The sequence below is a fragment of the Vidua macroura genome, chromosome 9 (genome assembly GCF_024509145.1).
Source record: "Vidua macroura isolate BioBank_ID:100142 chromosome 9, ASM2450914v1, whole genome shotgun sequence".
Taxonomy (NCBI): domain Eukaryota; kingdom Metazoa; phylum Chordata; class Aves; order Passeriformes; family Viduidae; genus Vidua; species Vidua macroura.
In genome coordinates this window covers 32,937,586-32,952,456 of record NC_071579.1, presented here as the reverse complement: position 1 = coordinate 32,952,456, position 14,871 = coordinate 32,937,586, and the positions used below count along the sequence as shown (strand labels likewise).

At 39.4% G+C, this 14,871-nt stretch overlaps 1 protein-coding gene across 4 annotated transcripts in view; it reads left to right on the top strand.

Annotated features, from left to right (window-relative positions):
- Nucleotides 1-12,610, top strand: part of SLC44A5 (solute carrier family 44 member 5) — a 61,630-nt gene extending 49,020 nt beyond the window's left edge. For all 4 annotated transcript variants that reach the window (XM_053985012.1, XM_053985011.1, XM_053985010.1 and 1 more), the window contains 10 exons: nucleotides 1,567-1,659; nucleotides 2,593-2,680; nucleotides 4,325-4,587; nucleotides 5,664-5,758; nucleotides 6,135-6,238; nucleotides 7,464-7,537; nucleotides 8,891-8,961; nucleotides 10,048-10,136; nucleotides 10,753-10,837; nucleotides 12,414-12,610. In XM_053985012.1, the coding sequence (XP_053840987.1) occupies nucleotides 1,567-1,659; nucleotides 2,593-2,680; nucleotides 4,325-4,587; nucleotides 5,664-5,758; nucleotides 6,135-6,238; nucleotides 7,464-7,537; nucleotides 8,891-8,961; nucleotides 10,048-10,136; nucleotides 10,753-10,837; nucleotides 12,414-12,526 (1,075 nt within the window). In that variant the 3' untranslated portion in view covers nucleotides 12,527-12,610. The remainder of the gene's footprint in view (nucleotides 1-1,566; nucleotides 1,660-2,592; nucleotides 2,681-4,324; nucleotides 4,588-5,663; nucleotides 5,759-6,134; nucleotides 6,239-7,463; nucleotides 7,538-8,890; nucleotides 8,962-10,047; nucleotides 10,137-10,752; nucleotides 10,838-12,413) is intronic.
- The last annotated feature ends 2,261 nt before the right edge of the window (nucleotides 12,611-14,871 follow it).

Below are 14,871 nucleotides of genomic sequence, written 5' to 3'. Positions count from 1 at the left end.
AGAAAATTCATAAACTTCTTGCTGATTAGTAATAACATTCTGTAGTTTTCCAGCAGCATGGAAAAGTCACTTGAAGGTGCACTTTTTGCTGTCATGCATAATAGGTGAGATGAAACACTGTAGTAATTTCTATAAACCTAACAGACCAGGTCATGTATTTAGGAAGATAAAAAATAAGGTGCTAATGATTGGAAATCAAATTATCTTTTTCAATACCTTTTAGCTACATTTTCAAAAATATTACAGTTATAGTGCCAATAATTGACTTGAAATACATAATTAGAAACAACAGTTGTTATTCAGTGTTTTGGAATAATAGGGCATGGTCTTAATGGTAACTGGGAGGCCTACCAATAACTGCTGAACATAGCTAATTTGTTGTGATTATTTCTCAGACACTATAAGGCTGTGTCCTCCTGTGTGACTCACAATGGACTTTTTTGTCTCCGGGCTCAGACAGAAATTGATGTTTGGCTCAAAACCTCTGGATTGCACATGACAGTTTCCTTGCATTCTCCCCAGCATTTAGTACTTTACCTTTAGAAACTGAGTACATTTTTCTCCTTTTGCTGTCTGGAAACTGCATCCTATAAAACAAATAGCATCAGAGGTGCCCTAAATCATAGGAGAAATACTGTAGGAAATAGTGCTAGACAAAAAGGCTTGTGATAAAGATTTAAGTTTCAGTGAACAAAGCACATGCTTGCTGAATTCACATCCAGTGAGATACCCATCTGGAGATGTTCACTTCTGGGATAGCACCAGGTTTACCAAGAGGGTTGGTATCAACTCCCACTTCCACAGAATGAGTCCCTGGCAGGGTGGGAGCTAGCATGCTCAAGTTCCTGCCACTAGTCACATTCTAGTCACTGGAATTAGCAGAAGAATATCAGTCTACATATGCCTTGATATTAAAAGAAGCTCTCTAAGCTGTCAACAGGAAAAGGCAATTATTTGTTTTGCCTTCCATTAGTCATAGGTGAGCACCACTTACATACAACACGTGCAAGGAAAGTCACATAGTGGCAGGAAGGTGTCAGTCTGTCCTGGCATTGCAAAGACAAGTTGACTGTCTCTGCCCCTACATAGCTAGCACTTAATGCAGGAAAGTTGCTGGGAACAGAGTTGTAAAATGCAAAATAGAATAAGGTAGTTTCAGGTTTGTAGGAGTGAAGGAAGAACACAGGATGAGCAGAGTGGGATAAGGACGTAAATGGTAATGTCTGCAGCAGTCGGCAAGAAGATGTAATGGAAATCAGTTAATGGCCTGGAAAGAGATAGATCTCTGAAGCAGTCATGAAGAAGGAGAAAGTAGAAGACAGGCTGGAACATGGCAAATGGATAAAGTTCACTCTAGTACCATTGATAAAAGTGGAGTGGTAGAAATTATAAAATCAAGGTTTGAAAACATAAGAAAAAAATTCCTGCAGTATTCTGAGATCCCAGTACTAGGTTATGCTGTGAGTGTCAGCAAGGTTGTCAAAGTAAAATTGCTAGAAGAGGACTGATAAAAAGCTAGTTTCTGGAATTGTTACAGCTTATTGATATATTTTGTTTCTTTTATAGGGCAATCGGCTATATAATGTCTACACTGTTCTACCCAATCATCACCTTCTTACTCATTGCAATTTGTATTTCCTACTGGGCTGTGACAGCTGTGTATCCTTCTGTCTGTGTACCTATCTGGAGCAAGTCTTCTGGCCTGCAAGGCTAGATAGTTTTCTATTTCACATTAATTAAACCAATATTAAGAGGGCTATTTGGTCACTTAGCACTTATTCTTCTGATGTGGTCTTCCACACTGCACATCTATATGTGATGCACAAACCAGACAGTGATTTTATTAGAATTTAAAAAAATCTGGACTAAAATTCAGGCCAAGGCAAGGGGATCATACAAAGCCTTGTGTGCTGCATAAGGTTGACTCTAGGGGGTGAAAAGGGCCCTCAGCAAAGAGTGAATATGGTCTTTAATGTGCTCTGTGCTCCATAGGCCTGGTGTTAATGGTTTCTTAGTTAACTGGAGGTGGAATGGGTTCTGTATGTGTTTTGTTCAGAAAAATATGAGAAAGGAGTGAGAGAATATACAGCACACTATCTCTTCTGAATTGCCTATCAGCAATCACTGTTTGTTCCTCAACAGCAAAGGTTTGGTAAGGATTAAAAAAGGGGAAAAGTGCTGATCAAAAGACAGCTGTTATTTCATATGCAAAGAGGGTCAGTTGTTGCTTTCAGGGCAGTGTTAATTCATCCTTATGCTCTGTATCTATTTTTGCCAAAATACAAGAACTATTGCATAATCTTCCTTGTCAAAGATAGATATGGAGGAGAGATGGGGATGCTTTTCAATGTCACGCCCCCTGCCCATTCTGGTCAGGGGTTATTACAGCTCCAGGTATGAGTTTGCAGTAGTTCTCTAAGTAGTGAGAGTACTTGGTTTTGTCTGTCAACCCTTCAGCTATATCTCTGCAGAGCAAGAGCAGTTTTTCTGTTACCTACACAAGTTCTTTAGAGCTAGTGGTTACCCACTGCAGAATCCTAAGTTGCTCAGAAACCACAGTTCTGTGATTCCTCCTTAAAATATTTCATTCAGTTTTCTGGCCACATCAGGAGAACCTGTGTATAAAGTAATGGCTAATCAAACACTGTGCAAGTATGCAAACCTGACTTGTGACCCAGAGGTAAGTGTAACAAATATTTACCTATCCTGAAAGCTATACTAACTGCATTTCTTAATCACTATTATATGCACTTCTAGTAAAAAATGTGCATATTTTAAGTAATGAGTCCCCATGTTAAATCTGAAAATATTACCTAATGTTCATGTAACACCTTTTATTTTACAGATATAAACTAGTTTTTCTGCTAAACTATCCTGTAAATGTTAGCATTCAAATTTACAGGGTGAGAAAGGAAGAGACAAAAATAAAATTTTATAGGAAAGATGTTCTTGAATTTGTGAGGAGTCTGTTTTTTGGTCTTCCAAAGGTAGTGGTAAACTTTGAAAGCTGCTCCTCAAAGTTGCTCAGGGATTAGCCATGATTTGAAGAAGAAGCTTAGTTTCTTCTGGCACAGTAATTACCTTTATGAAGCTCCAAAAATATTTGTCTTGCTTTTTTTTTAATTTTGCCTTCAGTCAAAATGTTTTACTTGGCTGTGGGTTTGAATTTAAGGATTTTTAAAAAGCTAGAAATATTTATGAAATGTTGTGCACCAGAGGAAGAATAACCCTTTATACCAACACAGGCTGCAGGTGACCTGCTGGAGGGCAGCTCTGTGGAGAAGGACCTGGGGATTCTGGTGGGCAACAAGCTGTCCCTGAGCCAGCAGTTTGTCCTGGGGGGCAAGAGGTGCTTCAGGAAGAGCATTCCCAGCAGGTCAGGGGGTGATCCTGCCCCTGCACCCAGCCGTGGAGGCACCACTTGGTGCTGTGTCCAGCTCTGGATCCTCAGCACAGCAGGGACACGAGCTCCTGGAGCTGAGCAAGGGCCTGGAGCATCTTGGTGTCCAGGAAGGGCTGAGGGAGCTGGGGCTGCTCAGCCTGAAGAGGAGCCCCAGCTGAGAGGGGCCCTCAGCCCTGGCTGTCCCTGTGTGCAGGGAGCGTCAGAGCATGAGCCAGGCTCTGCTCTGGGGGCACAGCAGTGGGACAAGAGGCAATGAGCAGAGACTGATGCATTAAATTTCATTGTATTATAGTGCTGATGCATACCCTGCTGATGTCTAAACACTACAAAATAAAGGAATTAGACCTGATCTGGTTTCATTTCATGTCCAAACCAAGCAAATACATGATGCGAATACTAGAAATAGGGAAAAGTAATTCAGTGTTAAGATTGCTCCCTTTTTTAATAGTCTGAAATACATAAGCTGTGACCACATCCACAGTTTCTGTTAAATTGTATAGCTCCATTTTTTGTTTCAACCATGGCAATTTACCTGAACATCTGATTTGGCCTCTAGTTTCCAAGTAATTCTTTTTTTTTTTTGTTTTATTTGAACATATTTTCTTTAACAAAGCATTTATATATCTTAAAAGTAGATTCCTGAAATTCAAATTTCATTTATTCAAATTTCAGGGAGGTGGTGAACAGCCCTGTTTGAAGTTAAGTCAAACTAGTTTGAAGTTAAGTCTTTGCAGAAGACTGCATAAATCCTTGATATGAATCCTTAAATATAAAAACAGGTTACGTAGTGCTGCAGTTTTGAATGAGGTAATGGAACATCAAGCAGAGTTATGTTATTAGTATTAACCTGCTAAACTTCAGAGGCTATGTATATAGAATTCATTGCTTATGATTGTGTTGTTTATTTTTCTTTCTATTTAGACTTTTAACACAACCAATGTGACTAAATTGTGCCCAGGTGCTCAGTGTACTTTTGCTTTTTATGGAGGAGAAAGCCTGTACCATAAGTACATCTTCATCTTCCAGTTAGCCAATGCCTTTGTCTTTCTCTGGCTGGTGAACTTTGCAATTGCACTGGGTCAGTGTACCCTTGCTGGTGCCTTTGCCTCTTATTACTGGGCCTATCGAAAACCAGCTGATATTCCACTGTGGCCGCTCTTCTCTTCATTTGGACGAGCAATACGGTAAGACTGCGAGCTGGATGTGAGCCGTGTGATGTATCTGACAAGTGCTCTTTTTCCATCTAGGGAAGCCAATCTTAGAATATCATAAGAAAATGATTAGTCAGCATTATGGTTTAATCTCGGTGGCAGTCAAGTCCCCGCCACAGCCGCCTGCTTGCTTCCCCACAGTGGGGTGGAGGAGAGAATCTGAAGGGTGAAAATGCAAAAGCACATGGGTTTAGATGAAGACAGTTTAATAGGTAAAAGAAAGCTGCATGCACAAGCAAAGCAAAGCAAGGTATTAATTCCCCATTTCCCACAGGCAGGCACGTGTTCAGCCATCCCCAGTATATCAGGGCTTCTTCCTGTATAACAGTGTCTTGGAAAGACAAACTCCAAATGCTCCCCTCTTACCCCTCCTTCCACCTTGGCTGTTACTGCCGAGCACAGCACAATATGGAGTGAAGTATACCTGGGGTCATTTGGCGTCAGTTGTCCTGCCCATGTTTCCTCCCACCTCCTCATGCACCCCCAACCTGCTTATCAGTGGGGCAGCGTGAGAAGCAGAGCAGGTCTTGGTGCTGTGCAAGTGCTGCTCAACAATGGCTAAAAAACATGGGTGTGTTATCACAATTGTCCTGGTCAGAAATCCAAAACATAGCATAGCACAAGCTACTAAGAAAAAAACTAACTCTAGTCCATCCAACCAGCACAACTGGGAAGATATAGTTATTAGGGGAAGGCTGTATCCTGTAGCCCTACAGCACCAGGGCTGCTGCAGCTCCCTGCCCCTAGGTCCAGCCAATTGTAATGCTGAGCAGGTACTCCCAGTAGACACACACATGAAATGCATGTACAGAACACGTGTACACAGATTAAGAGACAGGCACAGCACTCACAAACACCAACAGCGCCAATGGCTCCATCCTGTTCATCTATGGTGGACTGGGATGAAGGTCCATTCGTTTTATGTAATTCCCAGTAATGGACCTTCCTTCCCTTCTGATTTTATTTGTATACATATATACATATATGCATACATATATCCATGTACATAGGCACACATGTGACGTAACAGTCATATATTTTGTTTTTAGATACCATACAGGTTCGCTGGCATTTGGAGCCTTAATTCTTGCAATTGTCCAGCTTATTAGAGTAATACTGGAGTACCTGGATCACAAACTAAAAGGTGAGATTTATTAATTTGCCCTAAGTTGTTAAGACCTTCCTTGCTAAATTACTTCCTTACTTTCCCAAGCTGTTCTTTAGCAAGGAAAAGAGACTAATTCCACATTATCCCTTGTAGTTTCTTTTGAAGCCAGTAAATTTGTGTTTATTTACTCAAGCTGAGTCTATGTTCTTGGGAACCTATTGCAAAGTTCAGATGGGATATGAGTCTGATCTAATTGAAAGCTAGTGAGTTAAATTTGGTTGAGAGAAAGAGTCCATACCTAGAAATAAAAAAAATAATGTCACAATTTAAAGTCTTCTTCTGAATAGCTTTCTACATTCTGAAGACTGTTTGTGAGTTCTATGTATGATGTACTCTCTCTTGTTCTTTTCAGGTACTCAGAACTCCTTCACTAGATTCCTACTCTGCTGCCTCAAGTGCTGTTTCTGGTGTTTGGAAAAATTCTTAAAATTTATAAACAGAAATGCCTACATCATGGTATGTGCCATATCTCCATGTTGTCTCCCCTATCTAGGACATTAAAATATTGTAGACACTACTAGTTCATCAGAAGCCAGCAGGACTTGAATCTGCTGATAATTATGTGATTTATGGGCGTTTTCAGTACATGCATGTGGTTCTACTATGAAAAAGTAAGATTTTTTTTTCCTTCTAATTTCAACCTCTTTTTTTTTCCTGTCTTTGTCCAACACACTCACCCCCAAAATAAGTGGGAAGGGATGGAATAACTGGTTAACTTCCCCTGTAAGTCAGTAATTGATATCCTGATTTCAACAGGAATATTAGCTTATTTCATATTGCATGTTGATGACATTTCTGTTTGGAGGCAATATTTGAATAAGGAGGTCAGAAGGCATGTGATGATTGTATTTCCACCTGGAAGTTAAAAGCACAAATTCTACTAGCAGAAGTTGTGATATTTCTCTCAAATAAACCTTCTTAGCTTCCAGATAAGAGAAGTTTGAAATCTTCACATAAATTAACATACACAGATTTCAGCCTAGCTTGTTCTGGCTTGAAACAATTTCAGTGATTGAATGGTACAGTCACACTTCTTGTCTCAAAGGAGGTGGCTGTAGTGGGTCCATTACAACCTGTGTTGATGCAGTTGATGTTTCAAATTTTTGCCAGAGGAAGCGTTTTTGACAATCTTCTTTACATTCATAAACTGTCTGAGCTGAGAGCTGTTCTAGTATATCTTACCCTGGTATTCCAGGAAGAAGTAGTTTTGTTCCTGAATAACTGTAGCTGCTTTACTTTATGCAGATTTCTTCTTCAGGGAAAACAGCATTACGTCCAAGGAGGTAACCACAGGGGTCAGCTCACTTCAGCTCTACAAGTGCCTATTCTTTTCCACTGACTATAAATCTAGTTTAGGTAACTAGCAAAGGGAGAAGAACCCCTCAACAAGTACCTTTTTTGCTCTGCTTGGCAAATGAAGTACTTAGTCTACTACCTGTGAGATCACAAGTGGTGGCATGCTCATCACCAGGTGATTTGAAGGGGAAAGATGGATAATATTATGTCCCAGCTGATGGGAAACATTGAGAAGTAGGACGTGACTGAGGAAAGTATTTTATGTTCATCTGAGTTTCAAGGCCATATATCAGGGAGAACTATGCATTACATGCAGATAGATCCTGGCATATGAGAAGGTATCCTAATTATTTAAATTACTTAACAGCCACTATTATTTTTACAGATTGCCATATATGGTAAAAACTTCTGCACCTCGGCAAAGGAAGCATTCTTTTTGCTCATGCGGAATGTGGTGAGGTAAGGGACTATCTCCCAGTCCTTGGAAATGTCAGGAATTCTTACTATTGCACTCTGTGGGCACAATTCCTTCCTCTCCCATATCTTCTCCAAATACTGAGTGCTGCTTCTGTCCTCAAACGTGGCCCTCATTTCTTACACTCTGTGTAACAGCAGGCTGGCCAGTATAGTAACCTGTGCAGGGTTGATGCAATCACATGGTTTTGTTGTGATTGGTCCTTTAAATTCCTAAGTACTCAGTACATTGTAATAATGCCTCAAGAAACAAGTGGAGCCCCTGAGAGGAGATCTGCAGATACATGGGAATGGGGTGCTCATCATCTGCCATATGTTTGTTTTTTGAGCTTTGGTCCACTTCGTCTGAGAAAGGGAAAGCAGAAAAACCTAAGTCTTCAGATTCATTCAGAAATCTTATGAGGTGTCAGAGAGTGGAAGTAAAAAAGATGGAATACTTTCAAAAAGATTGTCTTTAACATAACCAGATGTCCTCTGATGCTTGGAAACTTCCTGGCCCTTTTCTCCACTACCAAGCATGTCGCCAAACTCCCTGTTCTCATCAGTACTTTCCTTCATTGCTCCTGGCTCCTCCTTTGCTACTGTAACATCAAAACATAATGGGAGAATAACTTAGGAGCAGACCATATTGATGCAATAGGACACAATCCAATCACCAAGCAAGAGACTCAGTAAAACTGGTTAGGTGGTTTAAAACATTAAGTGAAGGACTGGAGGAGGAGGGAAATGGAGACGAAGACTGAAAGAGGAAAGTGGAAATGACGCTTAAGAAAGAAGAGGAAAGGACTGGAGTTGGGAGATGGAATATCTTCACTGTGTTACCCTGCACTAATATGAGGACAGTGATGTCCATACTGAGTAATGCCTGTGCAATAGAAAAGAGTCATGAAAAATAGCCAGATAGGACCAAATGAAAAGGAGGCCTACCAGCAATCTACATAAATACGGCTTTTTGTTTTGATGTGTACTTCTCCTGTTCTGGCCTGGCTTATCTGTGCCCCTAGAAGTAAGGCTGAAATAAAAATATTTTGAAGTTTTGGGCTGGTTGAATTTTTTTAAAACCAGCTTGAGGAATAAATAGTCTTCATGTCAGTCCTGTAGCAGCATTGCTACATTAAGGCCTTGCCCAACAAAGGCTCAGTGCTTTTTTCCCTGCTGAGATTACACTCTAGCAACACTCATCTCAGCACTGCTCGTCTGTGGTGCTGTGTTGTCAGCCTGTAAAAACAGCAGAAGACAGCTTCTGGTCATGTTTTACAATTATCCACAGATTTAAGGAGAAAGAATACAAATGTCTGGTTTGTGATGATTATGTCTCATTTGTCCTTTGCTAAACAGGGTTGCAGTTCTGGACAAAGTTACAGACTTCCTTCTATTTTTGGGGAAAATCCTTGTTGCTGGTGGTGTAGGTAAGATGGTTGGTTGTTTTCTAAATTATATGCTCTATTTTCTGGTACCCACAAGCATACCTGCCATATTTGTGCTTTGTTAGCAGCTGGAGGTTCTCATTGGTCTGACTATTTGGAAATCTGTTTCTGTGTTTCTAGGATTTGCTAGATTGATCTAAAACCTTTTTTTTTTTTTTCCTTTCTCCCCCCTGCCCAGCACCTGGTTTGTCTTGACAATATCTTTTCCATAATTGCTTTTACAGCTCTTGAATGTGTGGCTGGTGCAAGGACTTCTGCAGCCATAGCATCACAGCTGAATCAAACCAAATTCATGTCCAATAAGTCAGACGCAGTCAGTTCTCCTTTTGTAAGAACTGAACAAAATTGCAAAAGAGATTCACCTGGTAACAGACAATTGCCTACAAATGTGGCGGTACAGGTCTGCAGGAATGGACCTGAAGCTCTGCTGTATTTGAGCCCCTTATATCTATAAGCTATAGTAAAAGAAATAGGGTATTTCTAGCATCCTTATAGGATTTTCTTTGTTATCAGTAGATATCAAGTAGATTATTCAGTAGAGTATTTATCAAGTAGACTATTCATGGTTTTCTGTGACAGAAAAGCGTTTTTCTATTTTTTAAATGAAGCACTTTCAGAAATTCAGGTTGGCCGTGTTCTGTTGTGGTTTTTTCCAAATTGTTGCAGCAGTTTCAAAATAATATTTTACAAATAACCATATTTTGCATTCTGTATACTTTCAAAGTTAACTAATTAATTACATTTTAATCAAAAGTAAAACTAGTACCAAGAGCTGATATAAAGTATTTTGTCATCACTGTAGAATTACATAATTTATTAATTTTGCTGTTAAATTCAGTAGAAAGGTGAAACAAAACAACTCATTAAAGTCTTTCTGGGCCCATTAATATCTTTATGGTAATTGATAATTTACATATCTCTTCTGTTAGATAATTAGTATTGAAGAATGTATTGTTTACAAACTTTTATCGAAACCAGCCTTAAATCTGTTGTCTGTCTTATCCATTCTTTAGATCCTGGGAAATCAGAGCTAGCATGGGAATCACTAATTGCATGTACTTCTTGCAGGTGTTCTTGCATTCTTTTTCTTCACACAGAGAATACCAGTCTTTGCACAGGAAGTGCCAATGCTAAATTACTACTGGGTACCATTGTTGGTAAGGCAACCATTTAATTTCCTGAATGCCTGGGGCAGTTCGAGGTGCTCAGACTACTCAGGCCATGGTCTGGTGACAGCTTCTTTGGTCAGCATCTCAGTGGCATAGTATCCACTCAAGTGAGGACTGAGCTGCTGCACTCCAGTCCTTGAGATCCTTCAGGCAGAAGTGGCACTGCAGTGACTCTGAATTTTCAGAAAAATTAGACTTCCCAGACAGCAAGACACTGATGACAATATGGCTTCTAATGGAAGGGACTTGCAATGCATCTCTCTCTCCTTCTGTAGCCCCCCCCTTAAACTTCAGAACATCTCTAGGCTGAGTGGTTCTTGAGGGAGTTCAGAATATTCTTGGCATATATTCTCCTCAGAGGTTAAAATAACAGCTCCAGTTTGGAGCTATTTCCAGCTGGAAAACTAGAAGCTACTACGTGTTAGGATGCAGTGTTTTGAACTTGTGATCCCCGTCCACAGCAGTAGCAACCTTCGGTAGAAATAAAGACCTGACGTTAAATTCTTCTAAATTCAGACTTCAGACTAGGCTTCTGACCTGTGTTAATACTACCACAGTGATGCTGAAAGGAATTTGAGGTTTTTTTGTGGTTTGTTTTTTGTAGACGGTCATCATTGGCTCCTACCTAGTTGCACACGGGTTCTTCAGCGTCTATGCAATGTGTGTCGACACGCTTTTCCTCTGCTTTTGTAAGTACAGTAATACCTGCAAGTCATGGAAAGAGGAGTAGAAAGTCACCTGATCTATTCCTTACAGAAGTCTGGTGACATACTAGCAAACTGTATGAAAAATTAGCAGCTTCCTCTTTTCATATTGGTTCTGTGATACAGTCTTCCATGCTTTAGTATTCAAATTTAATTACTTTAAGAAGTGTAAGGTAGCTTTATGGTTTATGGAAATATCTGGCTTTTGTTTTTCAGATGTTCCTTAGATTTTATTAGGTTTGCTTCTGGGTGCTTTGTGAAGAGCCCTGTACAGCATTGATTTGCTTAAGCATCTTGACAGTAACAAATATATTCTTTGGTATATAGGTGGTACTTTGTTTTCAGTGTAATAACCCTGAACAAAGTATTATGCTGAATTACCTCAAAGATTCTATGAAATACCACTTGAAGCTAACTGTCCCTTGGACTGCCAATGGCACACAATCATAGGCCCTGTCAAAGGGACTACTGTTCAGGCTGTCCAATCAGAGAATACTAAAATCACAAAAGAAATCTGTTCTTGAATTAGGATATGATTATAAGAAGCAGATGTCCTTAGCATGTACCTTCCATGTGCTGTATTTTTCTATAATGAAAGCCATTCTGGTAGGTCCAAGTATGTTGCCATGTGGCAGGACACAAGTAGAAGTTAGTTACATGGTAGTGATTGTTCTTGCAATTTGAAAATTATTTGATAATACTACGGGAAATAGTCATAGGCTTGATCTTTCATAAATATGCACTATGGATTACTGAAGTGAGGTAAACATGATAATACCGATTCTTTAAACACTCACTTTAACCTCACTTCCACAGAAACTAAGGTTAGCAGGGATTCTGAAAAACTGGGTTGCCAAAGAATCACAGGAACAAGATCAGTTAGAAACCTCAAAATTGGTATTTAGTTGAGAGCTGCATCCTATTTATCTCATTTTGTGGACTTTGGTTCTAAGCAAACATGATCACAGGCAGACACAGCACTAATAACACTCAACTCCTACATTTCTGTAGGGAAAAAAGTAATGTATGCCTTGTTGTTTTAAATTCATATTCTGTTCTGCTTCCCATGCTTCCATGAAGTAATGAACAATAGATCAGATAGAATATTATTAATTCATGGCAACAGGTTTTCAAATGAACTTTATCTTAGGCAGTGAAAAATGGTCCAGTTTTAGAAAGTGCTTAACTCCATGGCTGTCTTTGTGACACATTTTCTAGCAAGAGATTTCCAAAATTCCAGGGTTAGTAAAGGAATGAGAGTTTCTGAAAATTTCTGCCTATACTGCCAAAAAAAGATCTGGAGAATAAAAGGGATATATAGCTATCATTAAAAAATGGCAAGATGTTTGTGTCTCTGCATGATGTAAAACGTCTTGTGGTCTAAGAAAATAGAAATTTTATAATGTCTTTCATCAACTTAATAATAAAGCTAAATTATCTTGATTTGGTTTCTTTTAATGTTGGGTCTATTGATCTCTCCTTTTTTCAATTCTGTTTGTGTTTCTTGTGTATGGTTGTACTGCTGTTTCCTTTTTTGACTGGTTTTGCTGTATAAATTCAGGTGAAGACCTGGAAAGAAATGATGGATCTACAGCAAAACCCTACTTCATGTCAGCTAGCCTCCACCGAATTCTAGGGAAGAAGAAACTAAGCCCTAAGAAGGCAGCAGGATAATGAACGCTAAACCTCAACATCAAAAAGTGTCACTTTTAAGCAAAACGTGTATAAAGCAGGCAAAAGTAAAAACTGTAAATTATGCTTCTGGTTAATGGGTGGTTCTTTTTTCCTTTTGCTTATATAAAAAAAAAGAGCAACATTGGTAACATTTAACTAGTTTAAATGCTTAAACTGCTGTGAAAACAAGGCCACATTTTAGTTTATAGAGTGCCTATGAAACGGAAAATGTAAATTTGAAACTTTTATAAGTGTATAATGATGTTTTAATAACTTTTGTAATACATGTTGCTGCATTAGATGACAGCAGTTTTGGTAATGTTTCTTATAAGTGTATATTTGTAAAAGAAATTCAGGCAATTTTTTGAAAGCACTAACGTATAACCTAATTAGCCATAAAAAAGATAGTTTGAGACTCTAGTTAAATGAGGAGATGGTACTAAATTTGTAAATATGGTGCTATGATTGTATTTTTTTGTACAAGCTGGTTCACAGCTATTTAAACTGTGATTATACATGCATTAATGATTACCTACACTGAAAAATGTAGTGATATTTTAATCACATCCACAACTGCATCTTTTAAGACATGATGGTACCCTGCAGATCCCAAAGAAGGTAGTCAGAAAATACTTAAGTTGATGCTGCTTAAAGTGAAGTTTTCTGGGAGTTATGCTTAAAAGATTATATAACTGAGAGATGGTCCCACTGCAGCTGAAGTGATTTGTGGTTCACACAAATGAGGTTTCATCTGGTACAAGATGGTGAATGTATAATTTTTAGCTGATGTCTAAGAGAGATGCACGTGTTAATATCCCCCTATCCCTGACAAGTCTCTGATTGCATTCTGTATTACGAGGAAGTTGAGCTCCGCTGAAAGGGAAACTAAATGCAGTCCTTTTTTTCATTGAATGAAAGTCTTCTTGAATGAAAGCTCTGTGTGTGTGCACAAGGAGTTCCATTGCCTCCTCCCAGCTTAGAAGGGCTCCTGCCAAGCCATTGGAATGACTGTGCAGGTGCAGAGGGCCAGGGCTGCACTTTTGCCAAGTCTCCGTGCTCCCAGTGGCTCACACAGTAAGGTACTAGGACATTGAACTCAAATCTTCTCATGGTACAGGATTAATTATTCAACTACTGAGAGATGCTCTGAAAGATTTAGTTTTCTTTTTGATTATTAAATTTGCCCAGTCGTTAGTACAAAGCACATTAACATTTGGTGTGGTTTATGACCCTCCCAGTAGTGGAACTGTCACTGCCATTAAGTAACAGCTCTGCTGATGGAATAAGTCTTAACACTGGAGAGTTTATCAAGTCTTTTACTGCCAAGATGGAGCTAAAAAGACTTTAATTTATTAGTCTCCTGGGGGAGCCAAGGACCCAGCCATACGGAGGCTTGCCCCTAGTTTTCATGGATTCCAGTGCACTGAAGAAGTCATTCCAGCACTTTCCAGGAGTGGCATGTGCCATACATTTACCAGTTCTATGACAGGAGTTTAGCACCTGGAAATACTTTTCTAACCCTAGATGTCCATTGGTGTCACAAAAAGAAGTGCAAATTATTTTCCAGATGATTTGAAGTCAAGTTTCTGGGGAAAGTTTACTGAACATCTACATCCCAATGGGATTTTGCTCTCTAACTTACGGCTCTGGTTTGTGATGTCTGTGATCACTGTAAAGGCAGTAATTCTGTCCTTCATGCCATGGGTCTAGGCTCATGTTGATGCACAAGCGACCACCATCCACACCCTTGCAGTCGTGGGCATGGTAAGATCTTGAAATTCAGTGACCTGAGGTGCAGGTGGGAGTATCACTGTAAGCTTTCTCTTTGGTCCAATGTGTGCTGGAGCCCTTTTCCCTGAAGCAAAAATGAGGGGTTCAGTTTAGGACTCAAATAATGTAAAATAAAGGCATATGATTTCAAATGTAGCTACTGATTATAGGCACCTTTAGATTTTGGTAACCCCCCCTGAGATACTCTAGAGGAAACTTGACTTTTAGAAAGGACTAAGAAACCCACCTTTGGGGAGAAAAAGGACTCCTGAGAGATGAAGTTTTTCTTCTTCTTCATCATCATCATCATCATCATCATCATTCCTTTCTCATTACGTGCATGGTATGGATTACACAACCCCCCCCCCCCCCGATTCTAATATTTTTTGAGAATTAAGTCAGTAACTTTTGGGGGTATGTGTAACCATTCTGTGATTAAAGAAGCTGTTGGTCTTACTACAATCCATGTTCTAAAGCTTTTTTTTTTTTCTTTTAGTACTACTGATTAATTTTCAGCTGAAGAAACTGTATTACGTAATCTATATTTCTACTGGACTTGAGTGTCTTACTGGGAG